Raw genomic sequence first — 21121 nt, 5'->3', positions numbered from 1 at the left:
CCTCCGGGCTCCGCCCCCCCACCCTATAGGCGGTTGGCCCCTCCCGTGACATGCTGAGAGCCCCGCCCAGGCCCGCCCCCACCCTCCATTGGCCAGCCTGGCGTCTACGTCAGTCCTGCGCGCCCGTGGGCGGAGCCGGGGAGGGATCCCGGCGGCGTTGAGCGGAAGTGCGGCTGCGCTGGTTTCCGGGGCCGCTGGTGTGACGTGTCCCGCGCTTGGCGCAGCAGGAAGCGGCGGCGATCGAGGCCTGAGTTCCCGGCGCCGGCCCCGGCTCCTTTCCCGCTGCCGCCATGCTCGACTTCTTCACCATTTTTTCCAAAGGCGGGCTCGTTCTCTGGTGCTTTCAGGGAGTGAGCGACTCATGCACCGGGCCCGTTAACGCGTTAATTCGTTCCGTGCTGCTGCAGGTACCGCCCCCGCGGGATCAGAATTCCGGGCTCATCCCCCTCACCCTGACCCGACCCCTAATCCCCCTCGACTGATCTCGGGCCTCCCTCTCACCCTGTCGGCCCACCTCAAACTGGTCGCTCGCTCGTAGCCGGGACTCCACTTCTTTCTCCCGCCCCCATCAGACCGTCCCGCAACTTTGCTATGTCCCCTCCCCCCCCTCCCGCTTTCTGGGACTCTGGCCGGATTCCGTAGTCTATTGAGACCTCCCTTCATTCTCCCCTTTCGCTGCCAGCGGCTTGATTTTCTGTTGTCGCAAAGGCTGGATGAGATAAAGGATGAAAGAACGTCTTTTAAGAAGTGTAGGTAGTGTCCGGCTGCCGGTAAACCTGATTGTTTACATGAGGACTCCCTTCTCGCTCGCCCATGTCGGTCCCTCCCACCTTTCCCCTCCTTCCCCCCAGCTGGGTGTCTACACTTTTCTCCCAGGTGCATGCTGGAGAGCAGTGCCCCTGAATCTTTGGCTCTGGGGGACAGGTTTGAGTTTAGGGGAATGTCTGGTTCCTTCCCAAAGGCAGTCCTGGAGGGGCCCAACTCCAGGTGTTTGAGGGGACAGTCTGAGCTCTGAGATATACTCTCTTTCCAGGAGAGAGGAGGTAACAACTCCTTCACCCATGAGGCACTCACTCTCAAGTATAAATTGGACAACCAGTTTGAGTTGGTGTTTGTGGTAAGTGAGGGTATTTTAGAGGGATAACGATTACATTGACAGGCAGTCCTGATGATTCAGAAGATCCTGATTAATTACACCCAGTGTCTACGATGAAGTAACTGAGAAAACAAGGAGGGTGGAGGGGGAAAGGGAAGCCGCTCTTGGGCCCAGTCAGAGGGCTTGGCTGCTCCTCAGGTCAGGGAAGCCGGCCAGGGTGCTGAGCCAGTCCCTGGAGGCCTGGATCCAGTTGGCTTCCCTCTGTTCTGGGCCGGCGTGTAAGCAGATCTGCTGGCTCTCTTCCTTCCCCTGAACAGGTAGGTTTTCAGAAGATCCTAACACTGACGTATGTGGACAAGTTGATAGACGACGTTCACCGGCTGTTCCGAGACAAGTACCGCACTGAGATCCAACAGCAGAGTGCCTTGAGTCTATTGAATGGCACCTTCGATTTCCAGAATGACTTTCTGCGGCTCCTTCGGTGAGAGGCCTCCCCTCTCCAAAATCAGTTTCTGAGATTTGATGAATTCCCTTCCTTCCCAAGGGTGGGTAGTATGCTGTGGGTTGACAGGGGCTCCTGAGTTGGCTTCCCGGTTCTGATTGCCTTCTTGGTGTGAGGGCCCTTCCCCTGGATTTAGACTGTCCACTTTTTCTCTCTGGGCTTCCCTGGTGGCTCAGATGGTAAAGAATACCTGCAATGTGGGAGACCCAGGTTTGATCACTGGCTTGGGAAGATCCCCTGGAGACAGAAATGGCAACCCACTCTAGAATTCTTGACTGGAGAATCTCATGGACAGAGGAGCCTAGCCCACCAGGCTCCTCTGTCCATAGGATCAGAGAGTCAGGCACGACTGAAGCGACTTAGCACGAACTTTTCTCTTTAGTGAAGCAGAGGAGAGCAGTAAGCTCCGTGCTCCCACTACCATGAAGAAATTTGAAGATTCTGAAAAGGCCAAGAAACCTGTGAGATCCATGATTGAGACACGGGGTGAAAAACCTAAGGAAAAAGCCAAGAATAACAAGAAAAACAAGGGGGCCAAGAAGGAAGGTGAGTTTGAACTTGGACATCCAGGGGCATGAGACGTTGTTAAGGTGGCACTGAAGTGATTCCCTGTCCTTCCCTTTGCCATCGTTTGCCTCCCTGGCGCAGGTGCCCACCACCCTCATCATTGTCCCCAGTCTTGGTGATCCCCCAGGTGTTTCTTCATGGTTTTCTCTGAATGATCTCGGAGGCTTTTCCCCATTTGTCTATTTTGTTGGAATTTGGTCTTTTTTTTTTTTTTTTTTTTCAGTGAGTTTTCTCCTTGACAGGTTCTGATGGCCCTCTGGCTACTAGCAAGGCAGCCCCCGCAGAAAAGTCAGGTCTCCCAGTAGGACCTGAGAACGGGGAGGAACTTTCCAAAGAGGAGCAGATCCGCAGGAAGCGGGAAGAGTTCATTCAGAAGCATGGGAGGGGTATGGAGAAGTCCGGGTGAGCAGCCCAGCTTTGCCCTAAGCTTTTGCTATCCAGACACACTGGGGGCGAGGGAGTCCTTGTCTCTGAGGTGGATGCTGCCTGTCCTGCTTCTCCACTGTAACTCTCTACTGTAACCCTTCACAGCAAGTCCAGTAAGTCAGATGCTCCCAAGGAGAAGGGCAAAAAGGCACCCCGGGTATGGGCACTGGGAGGCTCTGCTAACAAGGAAGTTTTGGACTACAGCACTCCCACCACCAACGGAGCCCCCGAAGTGGCCCCACCCGAGGATATCAACTTGGTAAGAGGTAGCAGGGGCCAGGGTGAGGGTTACTGGTAATAAGAAGCAGGGGAGGAAGGAGAGCTGAGGAGGGCAGTCCCCTTGATTCCTTGGAGCCAGAGGGTGGGTTACATTTGGAGCTTCTGGAGTCAGGAGCAGTGTAAGACAGGGTCACTCCAGGCTTCCCTCTCTGCCAGCTTATAGTTTGCTGACCCGCTCTTCCTCTCCCCATACCCTCCAGATTCGAGGGACTGGGTCTGGGAGGCAGCTTCAGGATCTGGACTGCAGCAGCTCAGATGATGAAGGAGCTGCTCAGAACTCCACCAAACCTAGGTATGGGATTCCAGGTGGCGGGTGGTGGCTGTGCCTCCAGAAGGGACAGGACTTGCTGGCTGCCTGCTGGCTTTCTGGGCATCTGTGGTTTTCTGTGCCTGCAGTGCTACCAAGGGGACTCTGGGTGGCATGTTCGGGATGCTGAAGGGCCTTGTGGGTTCCAAGAGCTTGACTCGTGAAGACATGGAATCTGTGCTGGACAAGATGCGTGACCATCTCATTGGTGAGTCAGGACAGGGTAGACTCGTGTTTTTGGGGTAAGGATGGTGGGGTGGAAGGGCTGTACCATGGGCGTCGTTCAGTCCTGCAGGGGCACTCACCCCACGCTTGTCCACCTCCTTAGCTAAGAACGTGGCAGCAGACATTGCAGTCCAGCTCTGTGAATCCGTGGCCAACAAATTGGAAGGGAAGGTGATGGGGACGTTCAGCAGTAAGTATCTCCCCAGATCCCGAAGTGCTGGGGTGGAGGTTATGAAGTCACCACCATTCTTATTACATGCGTGACTTTTGACAAACTATAATCTCTAAATCTCCGTCATTTCACTTAGACTTCAGGTGTTCGTGACACCTAACTTAAGAGGGTTTGAATAAATTACCTGTCAGGTGCTTAGGGCTGTCAGATACGGTGTGGATTCCTGGGCAGGATCCTAGTTCCCTTTAACTTGGCCAGATGCCAGGTGTTCAGAGCACCTGACTTGGGCTTCATGGGTATACCTCCCTGCCCCCCCCCGCCCCCCAGCCGTGACTTCCACGGTAAAGCAAGCTCTGCAGGAGTCCTTGGTGCAGATTCTACAGCCGCAGCGCCGTGTAGACATGCTCCGGGACATCATGGATGCCCAGCGTCATCAGCGCCCGTACGTGGTCACTTTCTGTGGTGTGAACGGCGTGGGGAAGTCTACCAACCTTGCCAAGGTCGGTGCGGTTCCCCAGCCTGTCTTTGATGTTGTTTCTTCCACTTTTTACTTCTCTGCTGCTCTGGGGCTGGCTGACAGTTTTGCCTCTTTTGCAGATCTCCTTCTGGCTGTTAGAGAACGGCTTCAGTGTCCTCATCGCTGCCTGTGACACATTTCGTGCCGGGGCCGTAGAACAGCTGCGGACGCACACCCGGCGTTTGAGTGCCCTGCACCCCCCTGAGAACCATGGCGGCCGCACCATGGTGCAGCTGTTTGAGAAGGGCTACGGCAAGGATGCTGCTGGCATTGCCATGGAGGCCATCGCCTTTGGTACAGTGCACAGGAAGCGGGGAGCTTCTGTGGCCTCTCTGCTCCAGGGGTTGTCTTGAAACTTGCAGAGGACCAGGGTTACCCTACCACCAACTTTCTGCTCAATAACAGCTCAGAATTAGAGATGTGCCATGCCATGCTGTGCTTTGGGGTAACACGTGTAGTTGCAGGCAAACCTCATACATTTGTTTCGTTACCTTAATATTTGGTCACCTTTATCCTCCTGCTAGGGCTTCCCAGGTGTGGCTCAGTGGTAAAAAATCTGCCTGCCAATGCAGGAGACACAAGAGATGCAGGTTCCAGCCCTGGGTTGGGAAGATCCCCTGCAGGAGGAAATGCAACCCACTCCAGTATCCTTGCCTGGGAAACTGCATGGATAGAGGAGCCTGGCGGGCTACAGGGTTGCAGAGTCAGACACGGCTGAGTGCACACACAGGCACACCCGCCTGCCTGCCTTTCCCTAAATACACTTGATGACAGTGTGTGGAAATTGTTCCTTACATTACCTTGTAACCTGATTCAGAACCTAAGGAAACAAACAGGCAGACTTTTAATAGGGCCAGTTTAGGACCTGTTGAGAGGAAGCTGTAAAGGAGTGTAACAATCCAGGAGTTTTGAGTTGATCACTTTTTTCTTTCTAGCACGTAACCAAGGCTTTGATGTGGTGCTGGTGGACACAGCTGGCCGCATGCAAGACAACGCTCCCCTGATGACTGCCCTGGCCAAGCTCATCACTGTCAACACACCCGACCTGGTGCTGTTTGTGGGGGAGGCCTTAGTAGGCAACGAGGCCGTGGACCAGCTGGTGAGGGCTTGGGCCTGGTTCTCTTCCCAACCTCAGCTCTGGCCAGTTGTGTGTGATAATGTTTCTCCTTTCAGGTCAAGTTCAACAGAGCCTTGGCTGACCATTCTATGGCCCAGACACCTCGGCTCATTGATGGCATTGTCCTTACCAAGTTTGATACCATTGATGACAAGGTAAACATGGACAACACAGGGCAGAGTGGGACCAGGAGGGGGAATGGCCGTCCTTCACAGGGGAGCGGAGGCTCTAAGGGCACACAGGTTCCAGAGCCGCCTGTTGCTGAGGGCGTGAGAAGGCAGGGTCCAGAGATGACTGGGTATCCTGTCTCTGCTTCAGGTGGGAGCTGCGATTTCTATGACCTACATCACAAGCAAACCCATCGTCTTCGTGGGCACTGGCCAGACCTACTGTGACCTACGCAGTCTAAACGCCAAGGCTGTCGTGGCTGCCCTCATGAAGGCTTAATGTGGCTCTCGCCTGATACCAAATCACCGCTTCCCCCAAAGTCCCCATCCCTGTATCAAGAATGTGCTTTAGAGTATGTGAGCAACTTGTCTTCAGTGTAGTTCAAAGGCAGAGTGAGGGGTGCCCCGGGGCCTGCAGCCCCTCCTAACCCCACTCTGTTCAGCCCAGCCCCCACCTGCAAGGAGGGCCTAATCATGTTACAGTCACTGCCCACTACCCACCCCCGCCCCGCCCCACCCCCGTGCTCTTGACCCCCCCTAACTCGGCAGCCCTCACTCCGCCTACAGACTCGGTCTCCTTATAGCTTTGACCAGTGCTTAGTAGACCCAGCACCAGAGCTCTGCTAGTTAGTGTGGTCACGGACGTCTGAGCACCGTCCCCCGCTCCATTAGAGAAGAGGCTTGAGAGCCTGCTCTGGGTCTCGAATGGCCCCTCTCCGTAGGATACACAGCATTCAGGTCTGCAGGGCCAGGATGACACCCCCACGCTGTGGCAGTGTATGGCCTCTTCTTAATTGCTGCTAATTCAATGATCCCTTCCCCTTTTCCCCAAAGCCTCAGCGAGGCCAGGGTGATGTGTTACAGATGAGTGAGAGGGGTCCCCGCCTCCCCCAGAAGGGAAGGGAGCCACGCTGCAGTGTTGCATTGGGCTTCTCAGCCTCCAGGACCTCCTCCCACTTCCAGAATCCACACGTAACTCTGCATGTTCCCCTTCCCGGGAGAAAACCAACTGTCCGAAGGGGTACATGTTGCCCCCTCCCCTCCTGCTCCTGAGCGGATCCTGGCTCCTCCTCCTCCTCTACAGTGCCTGGTAGACAAGTGCTACGTGGAAGAATACAGACCTTGTTAAGATTTGTCCTGTAGCTTGGTGTTACAGATGTGCTATTAGTGCAATAAGGTGAAGGCTGTCTGCCCAGAGAAATACATAATTTATATGAAAAAATAAATTTCATAAGTAAATTGCCTTTTAGGTCTTGGAGTCATTTTACAGGGGATTCAAAGCTAAAATCCTACAGCACACTAACTAGAGTTGGGAATATGGCAGGAAGGGAAACGGGAATTGATAATGTTGAGGAATCAGGTGAAAATCAGCACTTGTCCCAAGAATGAGATCACCTTCCCCACAGGGTACAAGAATAGAACTTTTAAAATTTAAATTCGGCCTGTACCTTTGCAGGTCAGGAGTTTTCTAAAGTGACTCAAAGTAGAGCTGGGGCCCTGGGAAGTAAATGAAGAAGCTTTTAATATTACAGCTCAATTATGTAAAATACTGTACACTGTAAAAGGTCTAGAAAACTAGAGCTTCAAGTCACGTTTTAAAAAAGCCATTAAGCTTAATTGAAAAACCAAGTATAGAGTACAAAACTGCCACGAGGGCCGCGGAGAACCCGCGGCATTGACAGCCCGAGCCCCCCGCGCAGCCACGGTCGGCGGGCGTGTCCTGCTGGCCCGCTGTGTGGACACAGCCTGTCCAGCCTGGGCTGGGGCGGGGGCTCCATCTGGGCCACTTGGGTATTGAACTGGAACAGGCTGCAGAGGAACCAGCCGGCGCGAAGGATTAAGTTGGACATCTCCGCTAACCCCCAGCCTTCAGCCTCTGGGTATCGGTACTTCCTAGGAGCTGCTTCGGGTTCTTCTAAGTTCACTTGTTAAAACACTCCACGGTAGGCCCTTACAGCTTGATCTAATGGTGGCGGTTCCTCTAGCCCTCTCAGGTACTATGGTCTGCAGAGAGAAAAAAGATGGTAAGTGAAGTTTCACGTATCAGGTTTGTCCATCTAAAGCTGCAGAAACTGAACTCAAGCTTAATCCTTCTGAAGACAAGACACCAAATACTAGGAAGCCTGTGAATGGACTTGGTAGGAAAATCCAGACTCTACAGGAAGGAGAGCTAAGTCATTCTTCTCCAAGGTCTTAACTGAGTTCTGGGAAAATGTTTTCTGCTGACAAACGGTAGAACAGGAAACAGCTTACCTCTTATTTCACTGTGTGCTGCAGACGAGCCATTCAGCTGGCCTTCTCTCACAATCCCTGCTAAACAACACACATCAGTATCAGATAATATGACCAAACAGCTAAAACTTAGTAACAGGAAAGCAGCCAACTAAAGGGAGGTGGGAGCACATGGTCTGACTAAGGATGAAATTATTTACTAATGCACAGTTAGGCAGGGGCATAAACCAGGTTAGTCTTCACACTGTTGCACTAGATGATAGAGAAGCACTGAGGTCCCTGAGTGTACTAACACTCCTTAAGAAAAAACAAGTGTGTCCCTAACTAGTCCAGAAGGCCAAGTTTAGGTAAATAAAACTACTCCAGCTGGGGGCAGGAAGCAGCATGCAAGGGGGCAAATTCAACCAAGCAGAAGAGTGACTAATAGCTGAGCTAACACCCCCAAGGTACAGAATGGGCTTAGAGCCTTGCTGTCTGATACAGTGCCACTGGCCACATGTGCTATTTAGTTTTAAATTAAAAACTGTGTTTCTCAGGGACGTCCCTGGCAGTCCAGTGGTTAGGACTCCACACCGGGGCGGGTGGGGGGATGGCGCGGCAGATGTTGGGGGGCGGTGGGGATGGGTTCGATCTCTGGTTGGGGAACTGAGATTCCACAAGCAACATGATGTGGCCAAAACAAAAAGTCTGTTCCTCAGTCACACTTACGACAATTCAAAACTCAATGGCCACGTGTGGCTCATGGTTACAGTACTGGACAGAGATGACAGAATACTTCAGTCAGTGCAGAAAATTCTGTTGGACAGCACTGGAACAAATAACGTGTAGGAAGAAGTTTAAAACAGTACACAGAAGGAAATAATAGCGGACAGAAACATGGACAGCTGGAGTAAAAATAAGAAAGACAGCGCTCAAACACACAAATTGGGATTCCCCTCTTGGAAAACACTAGAGCAATATTTATCAGTCACTAAAATGTTACCTTTGACCTAGTAATTATACTGAGAATCCAGCCTATGGAAATTACTGGCAAAAGTAAAAACTGCAGGGATGAAGATATGTTCACTGCAACAGTGCTTACAGTAGGAAAAAAACTAGATACTGCCTAATACAGGGGAATAATTAGGTAACTGTGACACAGTGGATTATAACAATCTTTTACTGGCTATGAAGATTGCAGCCATGTGCGGAAATGTATGATATGTATCACTGAATTTAAAAGTACCAGGACTGAATGTAGATTTTGTTTACAACCATGAGGAAATGCACAAGGAAAAGTTAACTGAAATATACCAAAGTAACTGCTTTTGTAATAGTGAATTATAAAAGAATTACCTTCTTTCCCCCATTACTTGATTTTCCTGAAATAAATGTACTTGCAGCCTACAGAATTTTTCAACCTAAGTAATTCTCACTATGCAAAAGTCTGGACACAGCACAATGCCCGGTAGAGAGCAAGAGCTCAGGGTTATAAAACAGCAGCAGTGAAAAGACCTCTGACCTCTCATTGGTATTTATCTATAGACTCAAAACATAATTGTGGATGGAAGGTAAATTTGACTTGAAGTGCTTTTAACCTAAAACTGCTCTGCTAGGTTTCAGATCACAAACTTCAGCTGACCATTCTAATTAAAGCCCCTGGCCACACGGAACATCCTCGATGTTTAACAATTCACAATACCCTAAAGAGTGGTGACTTCATGGGGAGTCGCTCTGCCAGGAAGCCCATGCCACTAAGGACAGTCTGTGCGGCTTCGCAATACTTCTGATGACTTTTGTCAATAAAAGACTTAGTGTAGGAAGAGCTGTCCGGCGGGATCTTGTTTTCTTCTCCGTTAGCATCTTCCCTGGCTAGATCTCAAGAATGCAGATCAAAAGAACGAAGTGTGTACTCCTCGCCCGGTGGGAAAGCCTACTGAGTCCTGCCTATGGGCAAACAGTAGAAGAGAATCTGGAATACTGCAGGACAGCAGAAAACATCCCCAAGAAAGATTAGCAAACTGCTTTCACAAAGAAGATAAATTGGAAAATTTCCTTTTTTAAGGGCTTTTAAAGTCTTCGGAAAAAGGGTAGACTTAGTTTTCAAAATGTTTAGTTACGGTGATGCCTTCTACAAATCTTGTTCCATCAAAACAGAGCCATGAATAATCACAGTTTGTGGAATTTCTCATCACAGGAGAATCCCACTGCATAGGACAAGTTCTCTCTATATTAAACTACCTGTCCTTTAAGAGGCCCCTAAGATGCATTCAGATTGCCCATGAAAATGCATATTAGCAAATAACTTTTCAAGAACATATTCTACATAACAACAGCAAAGTTTCTTGGAACTGTGTGCTGAGTCAAAATGGGCAGACCGTGGGGCCCGGCTTTATTCAAACTACACTTTTAAAAAGCATTTTCCGATTTAGCTATACCAAAAAGCTTTGCATTTGGTAGGCTGATGGAAGCTTGCCTGGAACCATTAGTAAATGGAAACTTTTAACCGCATTTGGCTTTCTCAGTAGAATTGAGAGGTAAAACGTCAAGTGAATGGTACCCCTAACATGACTTTAATGCCACCACAACAGTTTCCACATAACATTTTTGAAGTGGTTTTTTTTTTCCTGTTTATAAAGACAAAGCATAATCATAAAAAATAGGATTTTCATATTTCATAACATAGGAAAAAATATTTTTAAAAAACACATTAACTCCTTCTGCATAGAGATAATCACGGTTAATTTTCTAAGCATCATGCCAGACATTTCTCTATGTTATTGTTTAGTCGCTCAGTCATGTCCAACTCTTTGTAACCTCATGGACTGTAGCCCGCCAGGTGCCTCTGTCCACGAGATCTCCCAGGCAAGGATACTGGAGTGGGTTGCCATTTCCTCCTCCAAGGGATGTTCCCTACCCAAGGGTCGAACCAGCATCCCCTGCATTGGCAGGTAGATTCTTTATGGCACCAGAGAAGCCATAAAGCACACCAAACAAAAACAGAAAACATCTACAATCTTGTATGCCAGGGACTGGGATGCAAAAACACATTTTACAACCTGCATTTTACTTTTTCCACTCAGAATATTGTATCTCTGACATTATTTTGGGCAGTAAAAGCATTTTTTATTTTATGGATTCATACGTATTTAATATTTCATTAACTAATAAATGGTGTATTTATAGAATCACCTATTTTCTGGAACATTTTAGATTGCTTCCAATTTTCGCCATTTATCTACAACCCTGATTACATCCCCACACCTATATCTTTGTGCAACTGTGTCATATAATTGTATAAGTGTCCAGTGATCTCTTTTAGGAGAAAAAATTTCCAAGATAGATTTTATCAAAAGGGATTTCTGGGTCAAAGGTTTTAAAATTTTCAACATATTCCAAATTTACCCTTCAGAAAAGTTGTACTAACTTTACCTTCCCACCAAAATTGCACAAATATATTTTTTTCCTCACAGCCTTAGCCAAAAGGGAGTCACCATTCTTCCCTATTTTTGAAATCTAAATTCTTTCTTTTTTAAAATTTACTATTTTGGGGGGGAGAAATATCAGTAACTTCAGATATGCAGATGACACCACCCTTATGGCAGAAAGTGAAGAAGAACTAAAGAGCCTCTTGATGAAAGTGAAAGAGGAGAGTGAAAAAGTTGGCTTAAAGCTCAACATTCAGAAAACTAAGATCATGGCATCCGGTCCCATCACTTCATGGCAAATAGATGGGGAAACAGTGGCTGATTTTATTTTTCTGGGCTTCAAAATCACTGCAGATGGTTACTGCAGCCATGAAATTAAAAGATGCTTACTCCTTGGAAGGAAAGTTATGACCAACCTAGACAGCATATTAAAAAGCAGAGACATTGCTTTGTCAACAAAGGTCTGTCTAGTCAAGGCTATGGTTTTTCCAGTAGTCATGTATGGATGTGAGAGTTGGACTATAAAGAAAGCTAAGCACAGAAGAATTGATGCCTTTGAACTGTGGTGTTGGAGAAGACTCTTGAGAGTCCTGTGGACTGCAAGGAGATCCAATCAGTCCAGGGTGTTCATTGGTAGGACTGATGTTGAAGCTGAAACTCCAATATTTTGGCCACCTGATGTTAAGAGCTGACTCATTTGAAAAGACCCTGATGTTGGGAAAGATTAAAGACAGGAGGAGAAGGGGACAACAGAGGATGAGATGGTTAGATGGCATCAATGGACATGAGTTTGGGTAAACTCCGGAAGTTGGTGATGGACAAGGAGGCCTGGCGTGCTGCGGTTCATGGGGTCACAAAGAGTCAGACACGACTGAGCGACTGAACTGAACTGCCCTGGGTCTTTGTTGCGGTGCACAGGCTCCAGGCTTAGTTGCCCCTCAGCATGTGGGATCTTAGTTCTCTAACCAGACATCAAACCCACATCCCCTGCACTGGAAGGTGCATTCTTAACCACTGGACTACCAGGGAAGTTCCTGAAATCTAAATTTCAATTGCATTTCACTGATTAGTCTAACCTGAAAACTAACCATGATCTCCCTTCATAATCTGGTTAGGATTATATTCTGCATCTTGGTGATGACCTGACCCACCACAAACAACTAAGAGGCTGAAGAACAGCTGCCCTCCGACCCCTCTTTGTCTCCAAATGCAACTTACCTGACCTTCCCCTCGTGGAGATCTCACATGTCAGTCGTTTGAAATATTCTGGAAGGTCAGCATAGTCATTTCCATAGGAGATGACCTTAATCCCTTTGTCCAGCATGTTTTCTCGAAGCTTCTTGAATTCATCCACATCTCCTCTCCGAACTAGCATGAAATGTTCTAAGTCAGATTTATGCTTGACGGCCTCCAGGAAAAGGGCTTGGAAAGTGGTGTCATCCACAGTCCAGCCACAGCCCAGAAAGAGGAACGACTTGTTTTCATAGAGTTTTTGAATCTCTCTCTGGTGGGAACAGAAACAACATGTGAATCACACTGTGAAGACAAGTCTGAAACAGAAGAATCAGCAGGGTCATAACTACTGCATCTAGCAGACTGTGATGACCGATGAACCAGGGTTAAGAGTCAGAGGAGAGACACTCCCATGAAGGAGTACGATCTTCTCACTGTTTACTGCTGTAACTTGGTGACTATTCTAAAATTCTCTCTTTACCTGGCATTCTCCTGCAGGGTCTCTATTCAGGGTCTCACTGGTCTATATCTCACAGTTTATTTTTTAGATCTGTGTGCCCAGAGGCCATTAAGGCAATCAGTAGTCTTCAATGTATCTTACTCTTTCCATTTTCTTGACCACATCTACTTTTTCGGCTTTACAGACTGAGCCAAGAATAACCAGAGAATTCCATCACCAGAGCTGCTCAAAGAAAACCTGACCCTTAGAACACTAATGTACATCTGTGTATATATTTTTTCATGTACATGTGTGTATATACTTTTAAGACATTTTTTAAAGATTGTTTTGATATGGACCATTTTTAAAGTCTTGTATTGAATTTGTTACAACATTGTTTCTGTTTTATGTTTTGTGTTTTTAGCCACAAGGGATGTGGGATCTTAGATTCTCCACCAGGGATGGAACCTGAACCCCTGCATTGGAAGGCAAAGTCTTAACCACTGAACTGCCAGGGACGTCCCTATGTGTACACATTTATACACACATGTATGTACATATAAATCACACACACTACGTATGTATAAAGTATTAGAAATGATTTTGCTTAAGGGATCACTCAGTGTCAGTTATAGATAAAGCTGTAACAGATGTCAGAGAAAGAACAGGTGACAAAAAGTCCCCTTGTGCTTTAGAAAACATCACATTTTCTGGGTCTTTTTTCACAAAGCCTCCATTTTATTACCCTATTCAAATTTTAAAAAATTTTTTCCAGTGCTCGATAAGTGAGTAAGTATGGTGATTCAATACAAAGCCACCACCATTTATATAAAAACTCTTTAGAATGTATGCTCTAGTAGTAATTGGTCAGTGAAAAACTGCACAAGTTAGCCCTGGCGTAGCCCTGGTTACTGACACCGTGTATGTATGTCTGTGAGTGCTCAGCGGCTCAATCGTGCCGACTCTTCGGGAACCCAGGCTCCTCTCTCCATGGGGTTTCCCAGGCAAGAATACTGGAGTGGGTTGCCATTTCCTACTCCAGGGGATTTTCCCGACCCAGGGATCGAACCCGTGTCTCCTGTGTTCCTTGCACTGGCAGATTCTTTACCGCTGTGTCGCTGGGAAGATATTACCATATACACCAAATGATGAACACAAATGTACATTCTTTGTATGTGAAGCTGACGCCAGTGAACAGTGCCATCTGCAGGCTGGCAATCAAGAACAAAGTAAAACCACAGGGCCCGACACCTGAAGAGATGTTTGACATTTCCCAAGATGGCATACACATCCAAAAGCTAAGAAGCACAGGAAAGGATGCTTGGCCTTCCAATTTTAACTGATGAAAAGAAACTGTTAAGCCTGGAAGCTCAGTGGTGTGTTCCGAAGGCTCCCAGGAAGGCTTTCCCGAGAGCAGTTAGGTCAGCACCACTTACCATAACTTCAGTGTTCCTGAGCACATTCTGATAACCAGCTGGGTGAAGGACAATGCCACTCGGGTTGGTGTAGACTCCATGGATGTGTAAGACGCTCAGCTTCCGCTTCTCCTGAGCCCACTCAAGGACCTGCACAACATAAACACAGCTTAACACGGGGGGCAGGGCCGAGCACCTGCTTCAAGGCCCCAGTGGGCAAGACAGTCTTTTGACGACCAGGCTTCTGACACCACTCTCCAGCTCCAGGATATCACAGGGCAAGGGCAAGAGTGTGGCCACTCGATGTGGCCTCTGTACTTCAGGCATGACAGTCAGGAAGGATGGCAAGTCTGGTAATTTCTCTTGCAAAGAAACAGTCAAAAATCAGAGTTTGTCATCATCTGCAGAAACCACAGGGGCTCTTTCCACTGGTGACCCACGTGACAGCCACGGACGGCCCTTTCAGTAAGGACCCCCAAGACGTCAAGCCTTGTAACGACTGCCTGGTCTAGTCCCCTCTCACACTTACTCCAGGAGGGACCATGTGGTTGGCTTTAGAGAACGGGGCATGAGCAAACAGGAGAAGCAGCTGGGAAACATTGGCACATGTGCCTTCTTTCCCTTTTGCTGCTTTTGGAACGCAGCTACCATGTGAAGAAGTCTGACGGCCCAGCCAACAGCCCGCACCAACAGACACACAAGCAAGGTTCTCTCACACCACCCAGTCTGGCCACCAGACGACCACAGTCATGTGGGTAGCCTGCAAAACCAGCAGAATGGCCCAGTGGAGCCCATTAGTCCAGCTCAGGTGGCAACTTCACATTATCAAGGGCAAATAAAGTGGTGTTTTAAACCCCAAAGTTTTCAGGGTGATTTCTTGTGCAGCAATTGATAAGTAGTAAAAGAATCACTTCAGTCACCTGTGAGTTACCTAAGAGGCCACCAAGGAAGAACGACCCCTTAGATTCCAATGGTAAGAACCAACCGCGTCCCATGGTTTCCATTTTCCCAAGGACTTGAGACACTATAAATTTGTTTTTATAACACTCTAGAGAAATAAGGTATGGATTAGGGAAGAAAGAGGCATAGAGATTTAGAATCACAAGTATTACTAGGCTCTATTCTGACTACCAGTCAGTGGCTTTAACCCTTTAACTTCAATACTGCCCCTAATGTGGACTAACTACAAAAGCAAAGCTTGCGACTCCGGGATGAAAATGAGAAGGAAAATTTCAGGTCTGATAGATATCCTTAACTTTATTTTTTGGCTGCACCTCGCAGCATGTGGGATCTTAGTCCCCTTACCAGGGATTGAACCTGCGCTCTCTATGATCAAAGCGTGGGTTCTTAACCACTGGACCACCAGGGAAGTCCAGGAAATCCTTAACTTAAAAAAGACCCTTATGTGTCTGATGCTGGTCATGATCTTCAGAGATTATGTCAGAAACAGGATGGAAGTTGTTTCTTGCCATTCATTTTTAAATTTCATTCAATCGTTTATTCATTCACAAGATATTTACTGACCACCTACTAGTATGTGCCAAATACTTTTTTAGGCATCAGGGTAAGAAGGGCTGACATGGTCCCTGTCCAAATAAAGGTGCTATTCTTCTAGGGCAGACAACAAACCAAGATGAAAATGGAAAGTTACAACACATACTCCATTGAAAAACTGAATCCAAAAATAAGGGTGGGTCCCTCTTAAATCAGGGTGATCAGAGAAGACTTCTCGGAGGAAGTGATTCACAAGTGGAGTCTTAGAAGGTGAAGAAGAAGCAGGCCATACAAAGCATGGGAGCGGCAGGAGGAAAACACTCCAGCCAGACAAAACCAGTCCTCACAGCACCATTTCTCTGAACTGGATTTCCTTTTACAACCTGACTTCAAGGCCAGCAAATCCACAAGACTGGTATTACAGCCACTGCTCTGGCCAGGGCAGTGCTATGACGATGAGTGCCAGTGGGGGAAATCATTGGTTTCTCCCAACTCTACCCAGATGGGCTCTAAGTGGGACACAAAGGCAGGTTCCCAGGAAAACAAAGTATACAAGTAAAATTACAAAAACTGCAGGGCAGGACAAATGAGACCCCGTGGACATTTATAGTCCTTTTTTTTTTTCTCCCCTTCAATCACTAAATCTCTGACATCTTTTTACGGCAATGAAAACATTTTCCTTTTCATGGCTTCAGTGTATTTCATCAATAAATTTAATGATGTCATCTATAGGCTCTCCTATTCGTGCTAGATTTCCAATTGCAAGCTTTGGCGACCATTGTAATATAAGCCTTCTCTCATTAGATGACATAAGTGGACATCTATAATTTCATTACTATGAGAGATGACTTAGATATAATAGGGGCTACATAAAAGAAAAGTCTGCTGATGTATCCTTTAAATATTAACCTCATCCAGCTGTCACTTGGCCTGAAACTTGATTGTCAGACATCAGAAAGTAGTTTTTGTACATTTCCAACAGATGCCAAGAAGAATCTGTCCTAACAGAGAAACTAAATCAATACCACACCCACCTGATATTATCAAGTGTTAACAATTTACATCTTACAGTTCAAATGGCTTCTTATAATCCTGCTTTAAAATTGGGTGAAACTGTCTAAACTCACAGAACTGAATACTTTTAAGATCTGTGCTTTTTACTGTACACTGATTTAATCTCAAAAAGCACAAATCCAAACAGGGATAAGAGTCTCCCTCTCTACCTTTCCATGAACAGAGTGCTATACAACATCCCAACCAGAACACAGTTACTTCTGATGAGGATTCAATCTGCTGGCCTGAAGGAGAGACAAGCTAACCCTTTCCTGTTTACCTTCTTCTCATCAGTAAGGTCAAGGGATTCCAGCTGTTTGCCCTGATCTGCCGCATACAGCTCCAGGAGATTGTCAAAGTTTGTAGTTAACACCAGGGCTCCGTTTTCCATCAGGTGGAGAACTGACTGAAGTAGCTGCTTTCCAGAATCTTCCATCTTTGACTCCAAGTCATCAAATACTTCATATAAACAGTCCTTGAAAAATGTGGATCGGACATTACTAGTACGCTGGGGAGGGATATAAAAGGGAAAAGTTAGTTCCAGGCGTTTTGGTAGGTCATTTGTTTTCATTAAATAATAGCAACTTTTTGACAAGTACTTTGCACTTACAGGTAAAATACTTGTCTCCCTTACAGGGTGGATAGGATACATGCCAAGTGCCAACACAACACTCAGTCTCTGTCAAGTGACCCAGACTATTACATCATATGCCAAGAAGCATACACTCTGTAAATAGGCATATTTATGAATGAAGACAGTGGGCATGGCTAGGAGAGGTGACTGCGAACAGACTAGAGGAAAGCGGAGGTGGAAGACAGAGCACCAACCACCCTTTAAACAGGCCTCGGGTCAGAAGACAACACTCTCTGTTAAACTTCCCTTTCCTGGGGAATAACCACTAGAAGCTCTCCAAGTGGCTTAATGTGTCTTTTTCTAACCCCAGGTGCTTTTTACAGATGCTGATGGATACAGGACAAGTGGTTTAACTTCTCCACGCCTGTTTTTCCCTGGTATAATCCAGCAGCTTGTTTACAAGTCTTCCAGGAAGAATATTTATTATACGATAAAAGGTTTCCAAAATCCTGCATTTTGCAACTGGTAAAAATACCAAACACTAATCAGTTCTGAACAGATTCCTTATTTCTTAACATATGGCTCATTTAAATAACTGCTTTCCCAGCTTTGTTTTGAATACATGTAAAATCTCTGAGGACTAGTGAGGAAACAGTATCAATCTCAAGTGAGAAGCTGGCTTTCTAACTTAAAAGACCAAGTAATCCCCGGGGCCAAAGGAATCTGAAACAGGGAAGTAGCTATGTAATATGCTATAATAAATATCTGATCTGTATCTTATTCCTGCAACACCATTCCTTAGATAATATCTAAACAGAGAATAAGTTCTTAAAGGCCCCATTATTCCCCCTTCAAACTCCAAGTAACTGCAGCTAGCTGCTAGATAGCAGACAGCAATACCCTTCTGCTAATCCTCAAAGCAGCCCCCTGACCTTCCTGGCTTCACCTGTATACTGTCCCAATAGCACTGTGCTCCAATAAAGATCTGGTTCCGTGGAACCAGGTAAACAGATTCATAAAACATACTTCAATTTGTCAAATGTACCTCTTATTTTTCAAAGTGTTTTATAAAAATCACCCATTTTTTCATTGTATCTGCCAAATACAGGGTAAATTACTTTCACAGGAGAAAAATGAGAGCACAGAAGTGAACTGCACCTCTGCCTGGTGATGACACACCCAGGAGTTTATCTGGTTCTGCTGATCACTGTTCTATGTTGCATCTACCCTGACCCTGTTGTCAGAGGCTCAGCCTCCTTTCCAGGGCTAACTGGATGGTAGAGCCCACAATTTATGCGGCTAAGGACGTGTGTCACATTTTTCAACTTGTGCTCATTCTCTTTATGTGTCACGTTTTTCAGCTTTTGCTCATTCTTTTATATCATGGCATAAAGTATTACATATTAGCAGCCCATGAAAAACCAACTGGGAACTCTAATACTTAATAAGAATTAATGACCTGATCAGAAATAAACTCTAGTTACTGAATTCTACTATGTACAAGGGAAAGTGAAAGCATTAGTCGCTCAGTCATGTCTGACTCTGTGACCCCATGGTCTGTAGCCTGCGAGGCTCCTCTGTCCATGGAATTCTCCAGACAAGAATACTGGAGCAGGTAGCCATTCCCTTCTCCAGGGGACAGAATGGGGATCTCCTGCATTGCAGGCAGATTCTTTACCGTCTGAACCACCAGGGAAGTCCCAAGTCAACTACTAATGAATGTCATGCACTTTTCTCAATTTGTTATCAAAAATACAATGCCCCTTTAATGTCTATCAAAATTGCAATCCATTTATCCTACAATCTTGCAATCTCATTTCTGGGAATATATCCCACAGATGTAATTACAAACAAATAAAATGACTTATGCAACATTATCACTGCTCTGTTATCTGTGACAGTAAAAGACTGGAAACAAGCCAAGTATCCATATACAGGAAACTGGTATGGAAAGACCCAGGATATACTGTTAGGTAGAACAAACAAGTGCAGATCTGTATGTCTAGAGTGCTACCTGTTGACATGGGGGTGGAAGCAGTGAGGTAAGAATAAATAGAATCCTATTTGCATATTTTCAAAGAAAGAAACACTGGAATGATCCTCAAGACAGTGGTGACCCACAGAAGGCAAGTTTGGGGAGAGGAACTGGACAAAGCTGTGGATGCGAGTGAGATGCCATGATGGATGTTAAACCTTTTTTGTCATTTTGATTTCTGCAATCTGTGTAAACAGTACCCATTCAGAAAACCAGATTATGTTTAAAAGTAAATACAGTGACTTTAAGAACTGCCTTGTCGTCTCTTATACCTTCATTTTGTACTCTGATGCATGTGCGTGCGTGCGCACGCACGCGCACACACACACACACACACACACACACGGTTAAACAACAAGGTCATCCAGCACCAATTTAATCATTATGCACACAGACAGAAACACCTGGGTATACAATCAGGTAAGCATGGGCATGGATATACTTCCTTGCTTCTAAGAAAATAAATACAGAAGGGTAAAGCCTGGAAATAAAAAGCATGAGTCACATATCTTAGCTGACTATCTTCGGGTCCTACTTCTTTCGGTTATTACATTTTGCATCTCAACACAGAGAGGAAGGAAGCAGCTATTGGAGCAGCATCAATTCCCTCAGACTTGCCGTCAATCTCTTCTCTCTTCAAACAGGTGACCCTAGAACTCAATTTCCCACCAGTGGCCTAAGTAAAGACCAAGGAATGAAAACAAATAAGGAGGTTCCCTGGTCAAAAGGAAATGCCGAACTCCCACACACATTTATGGACATTTTCTCACTCATTTAAGACAATGGACTGCATCCAAGGTTGCTTCATTTCCTCCTACCCTGTAACTCTCATCCTTCCGATCCCAGACAGTAAAAAAACAACACAAAAAGGTTATTAACATTTACTGTGCATTATACTATGTACCAGACACTTCACATACAGAAAATGTTCTTATTTTTCAAGTGGGATAAGTAACATCATTCCAGTTTTACAGGAGCAAAAATAGATTCTGAGACGTTAAATGATGTGCCCGGGGTCCCGGTGCCTTTAAATGACAGTCTTTCTGCTCCTGAAATCCAAGGTCTTTGCAATGTCATTTCCCTACTGTAAGAAACTGGCTCAGTGGATGGGCTGTTTTGCCTTGTCATATTACTACTGTTTGTTAAGATTCTTAAAAAAACAAACAAACAAAAAACTCCAAAATCCAAAAAAGGACATTCTCAAAGACACACAAAAGTAAAAAAAAAAGAGAGAGAGTACAATACACCTCCGCCATAACCATCATCCAATTTCAACAATCATCACCCATGGCCAATCCTGCTTAACCTAAACTCCCTTCACCATAACCTAGTCCCCTTCACTGAAATTTTTCCAAGCATCATATCATTCAGATACTTCAACAGTTTCCTAAAAGATAAGGATTTCTGCTGACATATAAAAAAGTCTGCAATACCACTATCACAACTTAAAAAATGCAATAATACCAATTCCTGAATAGCAAGTACTCATGTTCATATTTCCCCAAATGCGTTGTGTGTGTGTTTCGTACATATCTCCTATTGGATTGGTTTTCAAGATACGGCCCATGGATCCTGTGGATCCCTAAGATTCCTTAAGAAGTCTGTAAAGTCAAAATTATTTTCATAACAACATGAAGGCGATATTTGTCTTTTAAGAGCATGTTGATATTTGCACTGATGGTACAAAAGCAACGGGCTTCCCTTGTGGCTCAGCTGGTAAAGAATCCACCTGCAATGCGGGAGACCTGGGTTCAATCCCTGGGTTGGGATGATCCCCTGGAGAAGGGAAATACCCACTCCAGTATTCTGGCCTGGAGAATTCCATGGACGGGCGGCAAAGAGTCGGACGCGACTGAGCGACTTT

At 46.1% G+C, this 21121-nt stretch overlaps 2 protein-coding genes across 4 annotated transcripts in view; one reads left to right on the top strand and one right to left on the bottom strand.

Moving 5' to 3' along the window:
• Positions 1-173: 173 nt before the first annotated feature.
• On the top strand, positions 174-6619 carry SRPRA (SRP receptor subunit alpha). Its single transcript, XM_043451623.1, has 14 exons — positions 174-407; positions 1034-1117; positions 1414-1577; positions 1981-2144; positions 2408-2567; positions 2697-2850; positions 3071-3162; positions 3267-3385; positions 3506-3592; positions 3902-4074; positions 4172-4385; positions 5027-5190; positions 5265-5363; positions 5527-6619. Exons 1-14 carry the CDS (start codon positions 291-293, stop codon positions 5653-5655), a joined length of 1920 nt encoding a protein of 639 aa, XP_043307558.1. The 5' UTR covers positions 174-290; the 3' UTR covers positions 5656-6619.
• Positions 6620-6880: 261 nt separating this feature from the next.
• FAM118B (family with sequence similarity 118 member B) overlaps positions 6881-21121 on the bottom strand; it is a 45080-nt gene continuing 30839 nt past the window's right edge. For 2 of the 3 annotated variants that reach the window (XM_043451625.1, XM_043451626.1), the window contains exons 4-8: positions 16929-17156; positions 14123-14251; positions 12233-12518; positions 7629-7688; positions 6881-7379 (exon numbers count right to left, since the gene is read on the bottom strand). In XM_043451625.1, coding sequence (XP_043307560.1) covers positions 7366-7379; positions 7629-7688; positions 12233-12518; positions 14123-14251; positions 16929-17156 — 717 coding nt within the window. In that variant the 3' untranslated portion in view covers positions 6881-7365. The remainder of the gene's footprint in view (positions 7380-7628; positions 7689-12232; positions 12519-14122; positions 14252-16928; positions 17157-21121) is intronic. The other variant, XM_043451624.1, reaches the window with a different exon arrangement.

Source organism: Cervus canadensis, chromosome 29 (genome assembly GCF_019320065.1).
Source record: "Cervus canadensis isolate Bull #8, Minnesota chromosome 29, ASM1932006v1, whole genome shotgun sequence".
Taxonomy (NCBI): domain Eukaryota; kingdom Metazoa; phylum Chordata; class Mammalia; order Artiodactyla; family Cervidae; genus Cervus; species Cervus canadensis.
Note: the sequence above shows the minus strand (reverse complement) of the source record. Positions and strands in the feature narration are given on the sequence as shown.

What these genes read in the sequence shown, in the direction of transcription:
- SRPRA (XM_043451623.1), top strand. Translation starts at nt 291, where the DNA reads ATGCTCGACTTCTTCACCATTTTTTCCAAAGGCGGGCTCGTTCTCTGG. An exon ending in CAAGGGGGCCAAGAAGGAAG is followed by an intron (nt 2,145 to 2,407) that starts GTGAGTTTGAAC and finishes TCTCCTTGACAG; the next exon opens with GTTCTGATGGCCCTCTGGCT. An exon ending in GGTGATGGGGACGTTCAGCA is followed by an intron (nt 3,593 to 3,901) that starts GTAAGTATCTCC and finishes CCCGCCCCCCAG; the next exon opens with CCGTGACTTCCACGGTAAAG.